The 17796-nt window shown below is 31.8% G+C and overlaps 1 protein-coding gene across 1 annotated transcript; it reads right to left on the bottom strand.

The window, feature by feature from the left end:
• Positions 1–10366: 10366 nt before the first annotated feature.
• Positions 10367–17549, bottom strand: LOC111712505 (uncharacterized; the record flags this gene model as incomplete). The annotated part of the gene is given in 7 exon segments (XM_023487140.1): positions 10367–11785; positions 12102–12154; positions 12490–12707; positions 13338–13646; positions 13788–14174; positions 17159–17378; positions 17485–17549. Coding segments are annotated over 7 exon segments (1859 nt in total), but the record flags the coding sequence as incomplete, so codon positions are not given.
• Positions 17550–17796: the final 247 nt, after the last annotated feature.

The raw sequence follows: 17796 nt of genomic DNA, 5'->3' as shown, positions 1-17796 counted from the left end.
TAGTATTCTAGGATATCCTGTAGTATTCTAGGATATCCTCTAGTATTCTAGGATATACTGTAGTATTCTAGGATATTCTGTAGTATTCTAGGATATCCTGTAGTACTCTAGGACTTCCTGCAGTATTCTAGGATATCCTGTAGTATTTTAGCATATCCTATAGTATTATAGGATATCCTGTAGTATTCTGGGATATCCTGTAGTATTCTAGGATATCCTGCAGTACTCTAGGACTTCTTGCAGTATTCTAGGATATCCTTTAGTATTCTAGGATATCCTGTAGTATTTTAGCATATCCTATAGTATTATAGGATATCCTGTAGTATTCTAGGATATTCTGTAGTATTCTAGGATATTCTGTACTATTCTAGGATTTCTTTGTTATATATATTTCGTCTATACCACATTTAACCCTATTCCTATTCTGAGATTTGATACATAATAATCTACATATGTATTATATCTATAAGGTATCAATATGTGTATATCTATTTATCTATCTATCTTTGAATAAGGTATATCTGACCATGTGAAATATATACTAGTTGTCATCTCAAACTCACGACTTTTCCATATTATAGATGTAAACAACAGTTTATGTATTAGGGCTGTATCTTCATCACTAACCTCTCAAACTAAAATATGAAAAGATATTTAAACCCCTAACCCAGAAAATTAAAAACTTAAAGAAAGTAAACGACTGTAAAGTTTTTGTTAAGAGATTATACCGGTTGACCAAAGGTTGGTTCTCCGGAACCATTCTATGGTTTGAAAACCATGGTTATATAGATAAAAATCTCAGGGGGGTTTATACTCCCTGCAATTAAAACCCAGCTACGATACATGTTTGCAATGAAAAATGTAAACGAAGTCTAAAATTATAAAATTGTTTTAAAAGAATGTGTATCCCTGAAAACATAATTAAAGTGTCCAAACCAAAGGTTAGATATAATACAAATATTTTATATTTTTATTATCATCATGCTTGTAGGATCTTTTTTATGTCTTTTATGCTTTTTTGTTTCTTTATGATAAACGTCAGAAGTGTAAATTTCGTGCGTGTTCTTTACATGTATACATACTTATTAAAAGAGAATATTATTTGAATAATACTTTTTCCAGGATTCTTGAATCTTTTAAAATTAAATTAATTTGTTTGTGAATTTAAATATTGCAGAAAAAGGTTTACTGCTAGTATTATATTGAATACTGTAGTATAGACCAGGTTTAATGCTAGTATTGTATTGAATACTGTAGTATAGACCAGGTTTAATGCTAGTATTGTATTGAATACTGTAGTATAGACCAGGTTTAATGCTAGTATTGTATTGAATACTGTAGTATAGACCAGGTTTAATGCTAGTATTGTATTGAATACTGTAGTATAGACCTGGTTTAATGCTATTATGGTATTGAATACTGTAGTATAGACCAGGTTTAACTAGAATATACATCAATCACTAGATGTATGAAGGGGGTCATCTATGTACCCAGTAAAAAGGTCTGATGACCATGTTATGAGTACACTCTACTGGTAAACGCCCTCATCATTGTTAAATACCGACCAACAATATATCGATCACAACTTTAAGATTTTAAATAGTGAAACCGACCTAAATAAAATATTCTTAATCATAGATAATTTATGAAATGTTTAAATTTTAAAAAATCGGTTAATATCGGTCTTATTTTAAAATTTTGTATAAAAACTCAGAGGGGTCAGAAAACATCGATTATTTACTGCACTAGGGATGAACCGATTTGTCATCGTCGAAAATTTGATATTGCTCTGAATATGTTGTAAAAATTAAACACATGTTTTTAAAATTTTTTAATGATTATGATTATTCTGTAAGAAGCCTAGGGCTAGGCTAGAATAGACTTAATGTTGGGAGGGGTAGGGTTTAGATCAATATGCAGAAATCAATCATTCATCTTGGTTCAGATCAAACAGTATACAAAGTAGACTCTGCCTATAAACCTCAAATTAGGCTAAAGAAAGAAAATATCTCTGCATTGTATGTCAATTTATTAACCTCAAGGATGATGTAAGCAAAGAGAGTATCTGGACGACACTGATTTATAAAAAACAATGTTTAAAAATTATTTCAAAATTGCGAATTGTTTTAATTTGAAAATAGAATGTGAAAAAAAGTGTTTAGACGAATTGTTAGCAATCTCAAATTTTATTTAAAAATGTTTTACATTTCAGGGGGACATTAGTTCCAAAACTAACAATGAGTGTTAGAAATGGGCAGAAATGAAAACACTGGATTATTGGGATCCCGTCCCATATCCAGAGTAAAAGTCGACAGTAAAAACTATAACCAACATTGTATTAAACATGACGAGGACAATAACTCCCAATTTTAAACTTTTTTTTAAATCAAAATTAAAATAGGAGTTCTTTTATGTTAAATCTCTTGACCGTTTTCAAGACAATGTCAGGTTTTCAATTTTTGAACAGATCTTGTATTTGAAACATTGTCACGTTTTCGAGACAAGACCCCACTTTACCCATTTTGAGTATAATCCGCAATTCAGAACAAAACTCACTTTCATATAACTTACAAAATAAATCACTGAATATCTTATGAAGACTAAATTAACTCCTAAAATATTTCTGGAATCCAAGTTTTCACCTTTTATTTTTTAAATTAGAGAATATCGATGATTTATTTTCAAGCATTTTAAATCTATATATTGTCAGAACAAATGATATTAATATTTGGATTTCTCAATGATAAATTGATTTTAAAATTATAAAATAACAGTTTGCTTTTATTCTTTATTTTGTTTATATTTTACCTTATCAAAAAATCTTGTTTTGTTACGTAAGTGTGCGAACGCTTAACAATTGACATTGATATGAATTCCAGTAATTGTCTCAAACCCAAGATTTGTTCCGAAAACGCAACATGAGCTGAAATCCAATAACTGTTTCAAAATAGAGATATGTTCGAAAATGAAATCATGAATCATCAAAAACAAATTCTCAAACCTTATTATTAGTTTAGAATTGGCATTTATTGTTTCAATATTAAGTTTTTGCCATTTTTTATTAAAATATGGTAAAATTTTGTTTTGGAATTAAAGATAAATACTCTTGAAAAGATAACTTTGCAGATTTGGCCCATTTCTAACAATGGGCCAAGTGTTAGTTTTAGAACTAATATCCCCTACATTTATAAAAAAATTCGAAATTTTCTCTGTCATTCTATATTTTTCTGAAGGGAATATAATAAAATACAAATGTTTCGCCATTTTTAAGGATTAACTATGATTTTGAAGTTAAGCCATACTTGTTTTCACAAAAAAAAACATCATTTTAGTTTCATAATAACTTGTTTTTATCCTGGTTTAACCTAAATTTTTAATAGGATAAAGCCTCACATACTTGCCCTGTAATTTAGCATAATGCTGAGGATAATTTAAATTGTTTATGTTTTCTAACAAACACGCAATTTTGTATTTCTTGAAATGAAAGAGAATTTAGAATTTTTGTATTTGACATGAGTGTGAAATCATTTATCCAGTCTGCAGAACAATTACAACGTTTTAGGCATTTTTGAGACGGCAATAAATGATATTTTCAAATTCACGCCAGGGTTTAAATTTGATTCGGAGTTTAAAATAGGACTTAAGCCTAGAATTAATTGATATAACCCTGTGATGCATAGATTAAATACAAACGTGCATGAATCTAGGATAGACACACCTCCCTTTAAAACCGGACGAGGGGGGAGGGGCGGAGGGTGGAGGGGCGGCGGGGGCGTATCTCTTCTTCTGTGAAAGTAATACTGAAACTGCAGAGTGTTCCCAAAAAATTGTAACATAGGAAAACTGTAAACATCCGATTTCACCCTTTGTTAAGTATCTAAACAGTAATCTAGTGTATTTGTTGTGTCATTTTGCTTTTACAAAAAATACGTCAAATAAGTTCTCTTAAATTCCGCCAGATTTTTTTAAACCACCAGTTTTAATGCAAGTATGATTCCTAATGCATATTTATCTCTTTTAGGACTAAAATACTATTTTTATCCTCATAAAATCACGCAATCTCGTCCTATCTATGATGAAGAAAAATCTCAATGAGGTGGTTCAGTTAAATATCAAAGATATGGTAGGGTTGCTGAGATTTAATAAAAACAAAGAAAATAAAATAAAAATTAAAGTGGAAAAATGATTAATATAAGAAATTTTCCTCTGCTAAATAATAATCAAAAAGTTTAAAGTTTTCTTGTATTTAGTATTTAAACTAGTTTCCCACAAATTACATATTTATAGAAACTTTTGAAGAATGGTTTTGTTTACAGTCTTCAACATTATTCAACATCATAAACTTGAAGTATTTTTATAATACATCCTCCTTTTAATATTTCAATCGAAAATCATTTAATTACTAAACATCATTGCAAAATGTACTTATAAAAAGGTATATTTAAGTGCCTATATTAAGAATCGTTTTGATCCCCCCCCCCCTCCCCCTCCCGAGTCATTAAAGAGTCCACATAAAATAATTCGACCGAGTCAATTGTATATTTTTAAGCTCTAAATAAAAATACATATATTTGATTTTGTTTTTGGTTTGTAATTTGAAAAAAAAAAATTTTATGACTTAGTTTGTATATTTTTGGCCTGACATGCAGTATATATATTCCGTAGTTGTAGATGTTTATGGGTGTGCTCCATATTTGACATTGCATATTACACATCCAGTCAGATCCCCTTTACTCACGCACACTCAACTAAGGTAATAAAATAACGAAAACAAGTAAGAACGCTTCATGTGAAATCCGAGCTTTTCGATATTTTTCCAGTTTGTTATCTATATCAGTAGTAATCTCTGTTTGTCTGTTTGTTTGTTTGTCAGGAACCTCTGGACAGATTTGCCTCAAATTTTGATTGGGGACCTCGGGAGAACCACGGAAATGTTCTTAGTTTGGTTTTGAGATTCTAAGTTGAGTAACTAAAATTTTAATTCAATACAAAGCGCGGGTAAACGGCAATAGTAACTATGACAAACCTGGGCAACCCTAGGTTCCCAAGCTAGTCTAAAATAAAATCTTTATAAACTTTTGGCTTTGTTCACAATATTTTGTGTATGTGCAATATTTAAAGGTAAAATATTTGCACGATAGTAAAGTATATATAACCATGCAGCCTAGAATCAATCAAGATCAGTAATTGGTCTGTATTTATGCCATTTTATCTATCTAAAGAAAAAGATTGTTTTTTACCAAATTAATAATGTTTTTACAGAAATTAGAAACAAACTTAGATTTTTAAATTCTAATATATCTTTGCAACCTGATGGTCTACACCTTTGATATTTCAAACTTAGACTATTTAATCCAACATAATTCCTATATTGACATTTAGTTGCAAAGATATAGTGATTAGACAATCAAAGTTTAAAAAGTTATGCTTTTTATAATCAAAACTAAAGAATTAAGGGAATTAAAAGGACTGTTTAGGAAAAATAAAAAGACGGAGACACGTGACAATGATATCGCACTGCCATTAGTGGGTATTCTGGTCTCGTGATATGAACGTATCAATTATTTTATTGACTAGCTAAGGTGCCCGGCGTTGCCAGTGGATTTTTAAAAATCAAATAAAAAAATCTGGTTTTATGAAGAAAAAAAATTCGATTAAAAAAAAATTACGATTTTTGAAAAAATTGGTTGCGTATTTGCTGAATATGATCTTTTTTAAACTTAGAATCTTATGTCAAATCTTTTATATATACCTTGTATAATTTTGGCAAAGTTTTATATCAATATCTCGAGACAGGAACCCAGATAGAGCTCTTATAGGTCTCGATCAACTCATGAAATGCTGATGTTGAACCTATACCCGCTTTCACTTTTCCTTAACAATCCCCTTAAAGAGCTGATAAAATTAAAAAGAATAAATAAAAAGTTTTGAATACAAACCTGCATGGTATTGGCGGGTTATGCAGTGTGTACCGGTTGCATGAACTGATACAAGGGAAGGTTTTGACATAAATCGAAGCCAATTGAGGAATTTATTTGTGTGTTCTACATGATTATGTAATATTTATAAACATGAAATCAATAAATCCAATCAGATTGCTTTCTCTCACAAATTTATGGCAAAATAAAATGTATTATTAAAATACCCGTTGGCAAGTATTTATTTCAAAATAAAATAAAAATTCTTTTGTCAAGAGTTAGGAAATATTCTCCTCTATGATTGTTTTCGAGGTTATATCTAACATCTTATCATGTATTCATCAGGCATATTGGCCTGAATTCATGCATAAAAACCAGGCCTGATGCCTGAATTACAGGCACAAGCTAAACTTACATAAATAGTAAAGAATTTGCATATTAGCGTATCATTACAGTAAACAGGGGTTATCAGTGTAAAATTCAAAACAATTATTTGTTTAACTAATTTTAGCCACATTACTTATCTACCAATTCACTCTTTTCTTTGAATATCTAAATTTTCATTATCAGAACTATTCTGTTTCAGAACTGTACATTTTCAGAGCTACATATTTACAGAACTATACAGTTTCATAACTATTCAGTTTCAGAACTATACAGTTTCAGAACTATACAGTTTCAGAACTATACAGTTTCAGAACTATACAGGTTCAGAACTATACAGTTTCAGAACTATACAGGTTCAGAACTATACAGTTTCAGAACTATACAGGTTCAGAACTACACAGGTTCAGAACTATACAGGTTTAGAACTATACAGGTTCAGAACTATACAGTTTCAGAACTATACAATTTCAGAACTCTAAAGTTTCATAACTATACAGTTCAGAACTATACAGTTTAAGAACTACACTGTTTTAGAACTAAACAGTTTTAGAACTACACATTTTAAGAACCATACAACTTCAGAACTATACAGTTTCAGAACTATACAGTTTCAGAACTATACAGTTAAAGATCTATACAGGTTCAGAACTATACAGTTTCAGAACTAAACAGGTTCAGAACTATACAGTTTCAAAACTATACAGTTTCAGAACTATACAATTTCAGAACTCTAAAGTTTCCTAACTATACAGTTCAGAACTATGCAGTTTAAGAACTACACAGTTTTAGAACTACACATTTAAAGAACCATACAGTTTCAGAACTATACAGTTTCAGAACTCTAAAGTTTTAGAAATATACAGTTTCAAAACTATCCAGTTTCAAAACTATACATTTTGAGAACTTAACTATTTCAGTTCTAGAACTATATAGTTTCAGAACTATACTAATTAAAAACTCTACAGTTTCAGAACTATACAGGTTCATAACTATACAGGTTCATAACTATTCAGTTTCAGAACTATACAGTTTCAGAATTATACAGTTTCAGAACTATACAGTTTAAGAACTATACAGTTTCAGAACTATACATTTACAGAACTATACAGTTTCATAACTATACAGTTTCAGAACTATACAGTTTCAGAACTATACAGTTTCAGAACTTACAGTTTCAGAACTATACAGTTTCAGAACCCTGGATGGATTAGCCTCAAATTTTGATCGGTGAACTAGGTATAACCACGAAAACCACCTTGGAATAATAGGCGTTCAGGTTTTTCCATTTGAATTCTATCGCATTCTGGTCTACAACCATAGAGAATAGAATAAATAGAGAGGAATTTATTAGAAAAAAGTGTAAAACAGCCATTTTGTTGTACTGTTTCCATACTGCAGGTGTACTTCACATATTTATGCTACATAACCTTTTGGGCCCTGGAATATCATTTTATAGAAAATCTAAAATTATTGTTAAAAGAAAACCAAATTATGAAATAGGCTGGTTTCATAATTGACCAATGATCATTTCACATAGACTCTATGCCTTCCACTTTACAAACGATGATTTTCCGTTATAACTATAAATCAAATGATGTTTTTATTCACCTAATTCATTATAAAGTTTATTTAACAGTTTAAAAAATTCGAAATTGAAATGGATAGTCTAGGGAACATACTGTATTAATGTACTCTACTGCATATAATTTGTGAACATTTACATGATTTGTACACTTTGAACTCCCTTTCAGGCTGAAAGGGACTGAAAAAATCCATACCGAGAGATTCTTTTAATTCCTCTCTATATATTCTATTCTCTATGTCTACAACCTAACACTACGCTTACTTTTTCATTTGAAATTCATCCACTGACAAATAAGCATTAAAGAGAAAAGTTTAAAAAATTATGTTAAAGAAGTCAAATTGGGATCACAGAATAGTCTTATATTGGTTAAAGCATTCTGAGCTAGTTAAGTAAGTTTTACAAGGAAAATTTAGATATCTAGGCAACGCTTAGGTTCCAAGCTAGTACTGTATAAAGTTTAAGAAAACAGTTTGTGTTATATAAAGTTTCGCTGAACATTATAAGGATTAATAGTGTAGGGTTGTCAAACATTGTTTGTTTTGTTTGTTTTATTGCACGACTGCTAATTTATATATATGGTATTAGAAAGATTACAAGGCTGATGTATTTTCCTGTAAAAAAAGGATTTTTGATAACTTAGCCGATTTTGAACCAGAAATTAAGTCCAATTTGAAGTTTTACATTAATAAAGCCTAGTTATCAATAAATAAGATTTTTATAAAAACTCTTTTAAGATTTAAATCAATTACATCTCTAAAATGTTATGTATAGTGTAGTGTAGTGCACCTGTTTTCAAATTAAAATTTAATCATTCGGGTTGGTCGTACAGCAGCTTTCAAATCTATCTATTTATCTATCTATCCATATCTATCTATCTATCTATCTATTTGTATTCATCTACTTTCTGTTTTTTAGATTTCATGATGAGAAGAATCGATCTTGGTTCTTTTATCTGTTAAAGGGTAAACCTAGGATTTAAGTATATTATATCTGTTAAAGGAAAAACCTAGGATTTAAGTATATTTTATCTGTTAAAGAATAAACCTAGGATTTAAGTAAATTTTATCTGTTAAAGGANTAGGAAATCCAGTATATCTTATCTGCTATATAAATGAAACTTCTTCAGTTTTTAATGTACTTTTCTTGTAAAAATGTTAGCGTTTAACTGTTAATTTTAAACCGCTGATATTTCATTGTACCCCGATCAACAAAAAATGTTCAAAAATTATTTTTTCACGCCAAAAGAATTGAGTTTTTGCCACAAAGTCAAATTTTCTAATTTTCTAAACCTGTTACTGTTAACCTTAATATTTCAAACTTAAACTATTTGATCTGAAAGAAGGTTTAATGCAGAATTGGTACACTATTCTTGTCTCGATACAAACCTCTTGTTATCAGAGATAATACGCAGATTTTCAAAATCTTAAAAGTCGAGCAATGCATGATATCCTGTATTATATCAACAAACTAGCGTTTTGCCTGTGAACAAAACTTTCTCTTTTAAAGTTATTTTTAAGCCAAGAATATTCTTGTGGTTCTACCTAGTTACCCAATCTAAATTTGAGGCAAATCGGTTTATGAGTTATGACCGGCCATGATATATGTACACTGTAAAAAAATATCTATCTTTAACATACATTATGAAGTGTACCCCATTTTTGTCCAGTCTTGTCTATTTCACTGTCTATGGGTAAAGATATAATAAACAGTAGATATTGAAATAAAAACCAAATACAAATAATATTAAATAGTTTATTTACTTTCTTTGGTGAATCTTTACACAGCCAAATCATAGGGGAACTATAATAGGAGGGGAAACATAAATAAAAATGCGAAAAGAAAAAAGTTTGTCTTACATTTTGAAGGGAAAAAATAAAGTAATTGAGTCTTTGTCACAAACTCTCAATTTCTTGTCCTTATATCTAAGCAACCCAATGTCGAAAACCATAGACATTTCAAACCATGGATTAACTCTGTTAGATCAAATAATCAAAGTTTAAAATATCAAAGGTTTACACTATTAGGTTATACAGATATAAGTATTAAAAAATCGAGTTTGTTACAAAGACTCAATTCCTTGGAGCTGGATAAAAATAAATTGTTAATGACAACGTTTTAATAGTAAAGATAACAATCGCCCTTTCAATGCTAAATGTTCTTCAAATAAAACGAGATCATTGTTGAACGTTTAGCACAAAAAGTTTAGTTGTTTTATGAAACTATAGTGTACTTTATCATTATTACTCACTTCATCGTGAATTTCATAATGAATGTGCTAAAATGTTAAATTAGCTGTACATTATAGTACGTGTGGTGTGCTTTAAAGTTTTGATTAGTTCCCGGATTTTCTCCAAAAAATTAAGAATATTTCCAAAATATTTTTTTTCAATTGAAATAAAAATAAAATTGAAATAAACTTTATATTTTGACTTCTGCTTTGTTTCAAAGCTTATTTGATCTAGAAACAGTCATTGAAATAAGACACGTACACAAACGTTTCATGAAATTACCTATGACACTATTATTTTGGCACGACGTGCTATTAAATCCAAAAAGGCTTATACTTTCTCGATAAAGAGAAAATTTCTGTCCAAAAACTTTATAACACTGCGAACCAAAATAACAGAGTTATAAATAGTTATTGTGTAATTCATACAAGACAAGAAAGAAGTATTTGGAAAGTCATGGGAAATGAAATATTTATCACCAATTATATCCATTAAGTAGAAGGCTGTTTTTTTTGCATGTTAGTATAAAAAGTTATTAAGTATATTTTGAAAAAAATAAGTCGTGTATTTGTTTTATCTTATCAAATCAATTCAAGATAAGTGAGTCATCATGATGAAAACAGAAGTTTAAAATAAATTAGATAGAATAAAGGACAAAGGACTAGGGGACAGAGATTTACTGTGTTTACATATAAGAGCAGATTAAAATATATATACATTGAATACAAAATGCAACAAGTTTCAGAAATGCTGTTTAAAAAATCTCAATTTGCTTTTACAAAATGTGTTTGGGTAAATAATGTTTAAATGCAAGAAGTTGATGAGTAAGGTTAATATTAGGGTTAGATATATGTATATTGTTTAGGACTAGGATGGTTTACCAGGTTCAAATATTTACCTACTCTTCTTAATCCATAAAATTTGTCAAAAATGCTGGGTCAATTTTTGTTACATATTTATCACACTATTTTTTGGGACAATTGGGTTAAAACTAGATTTGTAGAGAGACTGTGTTAGAAAGAAAACTGTATAAAGTTTAAATGATCTAAATATTAAAAGTCTAAGATGAATCTTTTGCTAAATTTAAGGCACTAGACTGCTTCTGGTGGACAATGCACTTCCGCATGTGTTTCTCCAAGGTGCTGGCTACACTGAACGGCATATCGCAAAAGCGACATTTGAACGCATTGTTTCCCATTTTTCCGTGGGTTTTCATGTGTCTTGTTAGTTTACTGCTTTGTGCACAGCTGTAGGGACATAGTTCACATTTATATGGTTTCTCTCCAGTGTGGGATCTTCTGTGTACTGTCAGATTAGAACAATTCTTAAATACTTTTCCGCAGTACTCGCATGTATCGTTTCTACCTCGAGAAATGATCTCTTTCCTAGCCGTAGGGTCAAAAATTGCGTCTAGTCGACCTTTCTGAGCCAGAGCTTTAATAGCACTAGGTTCCATCAGGGGGAGTTGTACACCTGGAGGTAGAGGAGGTAGAGTAATATCCTTCAGGGAGGATCTACGTCCTCCTCTCCCTCTCCCCCGTCCTACTTGTGGAGGAGTAGATGGAGTTCCAGGAACCCAGAGACCAGCAAACAGGTTCTCCTGCTCCCGGGCATACGGAGAGTCTGGACCAGATATATTGTTGTTTTCTTTCCAGTGATCTTTAAACCTAATACAAGTATTTATTAAAACATGAGGCTAAAACTTTTGGTTGGTATACCGCTTAGTCACATCGACTTTTAACTTTTAAATTGAAGGGTTTAAGTTTTCCGGAGATTTAAGATAAATTATAAATGATTCAAGGAAAGGGGTGGCTATGTCTGACAACCTAAATTCAACCTCCAGAAGTGAAACTGGATGAGCTCTTCAAGAACAGATTACAAATTTTGTTTTTAACCTTTTCTGTTGAAATTTTATTGGTTAAAAAAAATAAAAATACCACTAACAATGTTGATTCTTTGAAGGGTAAACATTCTATTTAATACCTGTTTTCATTTCCAGATTCCATTACTGCTTTTCTGTACGCTTCTTGGTATTCCTGAAATAATAAGATAATAAAATAAATAATTAAGGCTGATAAAAAGGTTGTAAACATTATTGCAAGGGACCATTTATTCTAATAAGTGCCATGAATGATTGACAACAATTGAAAATTTGTCCTGTAAAGTGCAGATATTCTTATGTTGCTTCATAAAAGTCGCGCCCACAGGTTTTCAAATTTTAGATAAAAAATATATCTCCGGTTAGGATTAATTCGCGATTAAAGGGTTAACAATTACATTAATTGTACGTTCATTCCATTCTTAACAATTGATCAAATACGCGGGAAATTGCTTCAATAAATTAAGAATTCATAAATTAATCTAATCTAACCTGAATGTTACTGAATCCGAACTTATTAATTAGAAGACCCAGCATACTGCTCGGACTACTGCTCACATTCTCCCCCTGGCTGGTGGGGCTTCCAGGCTCCTGGCAGGGTTTAATAGAGAGATCTTCAGCCTCTTCCACATCATCACCTTCATCTGTTATATCCATCTGATCATCCGTCTCAATTAGATCTTCATCAACACTTCCAGATGAAATAGCACCTGAACAAGGATACAATTAAACACAGTGTCTTAAACAAAATGTGAATTTCTTCATATGGTGCTTATACATTTGTTATCATTACACTTGACAAGTAACATTTGCCATAATCAACATCCATACATTTTTTTTATTGAACAACTACAATGATAATTTTTGTGACTACAATTAACAAATCTAAATGAGGGCAGCTCATGAGCAATAAGGTTAAGTTACTGCTCTATTGGAAAAGTATTGTATTGTCTTTGACAAGCTCTTTCTTCCAGTATTAGAGATTCCCGGCAGCATTTTTAGAAAACTAAAGTTGGAAATTTTCAAGATTTAGCGCATTTATTGAAAAAATAGTTAGATTTATATCTTTGTAAGAGATAGAGAATTATGGCAAAAGTAATTATGGCAAGTGTTACTTATGGCAGAAAGTATCTATGGCAAAAATATCCTGGCAAATGTAACAAGCCCTTCTGGAGACTTGAATTCAGAAAAATGATCTTTTTTTAATTATTTAATGATTACAAGAAAACAAATCACATAGAAATGAAAGCTTTAAAGTTGATTTTTCTATTCCTCAAATCAGAGATATTTTCAAACAAATAAATTATCAAAATAATTAATAATGAGAATGTATATTTAACCTGTTGATGAAGGTCTTCCCTCCTTTCCTCCGTCCGATCCAGAATCCGGTTTCTCCGGGTCCGAGGGTAGGCAGAGGGAGAGGTTGGTTGAGTTGGAGGAGAAGGATCCGGAGGAAGGAGACGTTTGAGATACAGAGGTTTTTACTCCAGGAGATGGGTTTAAGCTCTTCTCCAGTGGTTTACTTGATCTTATATCTCCTGTTGGAATTGGAGAAGAGGGGGTTGGGGTTGCAGGATAATGAGGTTGGTAGAGAGGATGGGAGGAGGGTGGACTACTCAGGTATCCTCCAAACTTCGGATCAGATCCTCCTACATTTTTAATCCGTTTAATATTTTAATTCTTTCAATCATTAATTTCATGAAGATTAATTATTATATTAATTATTACATCTATTATCACGATCATGCATTTTGAACTCAAATTAAACTTTTAAATAACTAAATCGTTACCTTTTTGTGTTGATGTATTCATGTTTGGTTTGTTGATGTTTAGGAAAGGATAGGACAGGCCTAGATATGGGTTAACCAAGGGATGAAGGTTTGGTGGAAGCATATGTTGGAAAAGTGAGCTTTCATATGGTTTCCTGAGAAGATGAGGAGAGAGGGAAGGATAAAAAGATGGAAAATTTTGAATCCCATTTCCAGAGTTAGGAGGGAAGCAGGCAGGGTAGGATAACTTTTTGTGCAGAGCAAACTCGTCTTTGATTTCTAGTTTTGTACTGTTTAACCCCGACTCTGAATATATTTGTACTCCATGTACACTCTGCACATGCTGTACAAGACCCCAGGCTGACTCCGAGCTACTACGACAGAAGGAGCAGGTGTAGTCTCGAGGTTCTAAACAAATACAATTATGAGAATTATATCGTACGACTTGGAAGATACAGAGAGACTTCAGAGACGACCGTACGGAATTTATTCAGTTTTTATTTACACATTTAACTTTCCCTGCAGATGTTACCATGTTTCTTTCTTCGTCAAACTTTTCAATTAACCAAGTAATAAGTTAAATTAAAGGGAGAAAACCAAGCTCAATCTTCAGATTATTATAGTTGAGATGGTCATTAAAGTCTCATCTTTCGTTGTAACCCTGTATCTAAGTTTGTCTTTTTTCAGGTAAATATGCTTTTACATGTCCAGGTATTTGCAATTTGTATGCATCCTCCCCCTCCGGGATTCGAACTAATGCTTTAAAATAGAAATATTATTCTAGAATAAAAATATTGCTTTTCTTTGTCGGTCTGCGGACTTATACAGGTTTTATTGTTTCTTATTAAAAGCAAGAAAATAAAAATATTATGAGAATTTTCCATTCGTTTTAGTCGCATTCCTTGCAAACCTCACTCCTTCGAGACTCAAGGTTAAAAATTGTTCCGGCCGTAAACAAATCATGTTTACCCCCTTACAAGGGGAGGGGGAGGGGGGTTGAAGGATGCAATTTCTTTAACAATTTCATACCCCAGTAGGGTTCAGCATAGGGAGGGCAAAGGGCCCAGGGGAAGAAAGAAGGGGGTTTAAATTAAAAGGTTTCCTTTTAAATAAACAATTAAAAGAATAGATGAATAGAATGGTGGAGAAATAGATATATAATATAAACAATTGAATTGCAGGATACATACTTTTTAAACAAAGAACTCGATTTATATATCAAGTTTCTTTCAGTTTTATCTATCTATCTACAAATATATTTACCAACATGAATATTGGATATGAATAATCTATCCATCTATTTATCTATTTCTATCCATTTATCTATTTTCTATTTATTTTTCTATCTGATTATTAAACTTTTTGTTTACTTAATAAAATCATATTTTGATTATTTATTAGTAAAATAAAATCATAAGAGTTGAAAACAGAAATATAATTTATATATATTATATTTATAAAGCTGTATAGAAGGATCTATATAAATGGGTGTATCAGGTTTCCTATTTGATAAGCTGCCCTAACTAGGAGAATAGTTCAAGGGGGGATTGTAAAGGGTGATTTTAGAAAAATAGAAAAATACACCGGGATTAATTTTATACACGCGTCATCCATCTTGTTTTCTATACAGTGTGTTCCACTAAACATGATAGTTGAGAGACAACTTGATGACCTTCTTAGATTTTAAATTGATTACATGAATTATTAATAACCTAATTTGAATACAAATATTCCGACGATTTAGAAGTTTTCCATAAAGTGGTGACCATTCTTAACAGTGATCAGGATTGTGGGCGCAAATCAGCATTTTGCCAAATACTTCTTTTAACCTGAACCTATAAACAAGCTTGTTGTAGATTTTGAAATGTTCATGCCTAAGTCAACAAAAAGTATTTGTGATTTAGTAGGGTAAAGGCATTTAAGCACTTAAATATCGATCCAGTCTTAAAAGTCCTGAATCGATGTGCTTTTAAGTCGCGCAAGCGTTTTTTATAAACATTGTCCCAGCTATCAAGGCTCAAAGACGACCTTTCAGTTGCATCTCACTGTCACGTTTATTTAGACACCCTGTAACTCACACCGGACTAACCCAGGGCGAGATGCATTCGGTTTCTTCTATTTGAATTCAATCACGTGTTGGAATATAATTCAACAATATTTAAACTTACGAAGTTGTCCTTTAATACTTTTTCGCATTTGCCGACAAAAAGTACAAAATAGAAAAAGGCGAAAAAATTAAGTTTAATTTTCAAATTGTGATCGAAAGTCATAGTTCTCTGGAATAAGGACCGAACCCTTAAAACTGAACTGAACTGCCCAGCTTTTATAATTCCAATTCCTGTTTTGTGTCTATACACTCATTTCTGAAGAGCACGAGCTGGGCGGACAGTTTACCAGCAAAAAATATAGAAATTAGTTCTCAAACCATTCACGGTAAATAACAAATAGAATAAGAGAGAAGGTATTTCAATTTTTATGAAGAGTAGTTGGGGTAGTTGGGTTAATTGGACAAAAAATTCTTGATTGAAAATTGAAACTGAGATGAAAATACTGGAGCATGATATTTCTCTAGCTTCCCCATGTTCTGGCTGTAAATATTTAAAGAGAATAAATCTACATCAGGTTAAAATAGTTTAGGTTTATAGTTGTGAGAACCAGCGTAACCGGGTTCACAATTTGGGTTAGATTTAAATATTTGGATTCAATAATTATGTTTGGTCGGGGGCGTGGGAGGAACACAAAAATGGGGGCAGGGGAGCAGAAATATAAGGGCAGGGAAGCAGAAAAATGAGGGCAGGGGAGCAGAAATATGGGGGCAGGGGAGCAGAAATATAAGGGCAGGGAAGCAGAAAAATGAGGGCAGGGGAGCAGAAATATGAGGGCAGGGGAGCAGAAATATAAGGGCAGGGAAGCAGAAAAATAGAGCTGAGGGAGTAAATATTTAGGGCTGAGGGGGCAGAAAAGAAGCTGATAATAAAGAAATAAATGGCTCAGGGAGCCGAAATAAAGAGCCAAGGAAGCCTAAATAAAGAGCCAATGGAGCCGAAATAAATGGCCAAGGGAGACGAAATAACGGCCAAGGGAGCTGAAATAAAGGGCCAAGGGAGCTGAAATAAAGGGCCAAGGGAGCTGAAATAAAGAGCTAAGGGAGCCGAAATAAAGAGCAAGGGAGCCGAAATAAAGGGCCAGTGAGACGAAATAACGGCCAAGGGAGCTGAAATAAAGGACAGAAATGTTGGGCAAAGAGAAAATAATTTTATGGCAAGGGGAACAAAAATATAGGGGCTGCATGAGCGGCTGAAATACAAAATATGATGAGCAGAAGTTTTCTAATTTAGGGCTCAGGAAGCAGAAGTGAAACAGTTAATGTCGCTCCAAAAACTTTGACAAACCTGAAGATGAAACAGTGTTGGTTTCTGCGTCAGAAAACAAATGACGCTTGGCGTCCTCTGACCGTTCGCTGCATTCCTCCTCGACCTGACCTGACCCCGTGATACTAGGACTACCCAGAGCTGCGTAAGGTTCAGATTTTGCGTCATTTTCATCCTGTTCGTCAGTCTTCTCATACTTACACGAGTTCAGGGCCTTGTGCTGAATAAAAACTGCTAAATCCTAGAATATTTAATTATTATTACAACAATGCTTTTAGCTACTAAATTACAATATTTTAATGATGATATTAAAACAAATAATGATAAAATATATTTAGTAAAGTTACCTGAAGTTTAAAATTTTTCCTGCATTCTCCACAGGTTAATGTATCTGCACTCACAACTGCCGGGTCTAAAAATAATAAAAAAATTATATTTTTTTTTTTTAAATGTTATTGATTTTTTTCGAAAATATATAAATCAAAATTTTGAAGAAAAATACTTTTAACTTTTACCCCATTTTTGTTCCTGAGTTAACCTCTTTGATTACAATTTGATAATTTGTTTAATAGTTTGTTTGCGTGTAGAATAATATATTTAATAAACAATATAATATGTAAACCAGAGTGCTAGTGCTCAACTAGAGCAGGAAGTAATAA

The sequence above is a fragment of the Eurytemora carolleeae genome, unplaced genomic scaffold (assembly GCF_000591075.1).
Source record: "Eurytemora carolleeae unplaced genomic scaffold, Eaff_2.0 scaffold1275, whole genome shotgun sequence".
NCBI classification, from domain to species: Eukaryota; Metazoa; Arthropoda; class Copepoda; order Calanoida; family Temoridae; genus Eurytemora; species Eurytemora carolleeae.
Note: the sequence above shows the minus strand (reverse complement) of the source record. Positions and strands in the feature narration are given on the sequence as shown.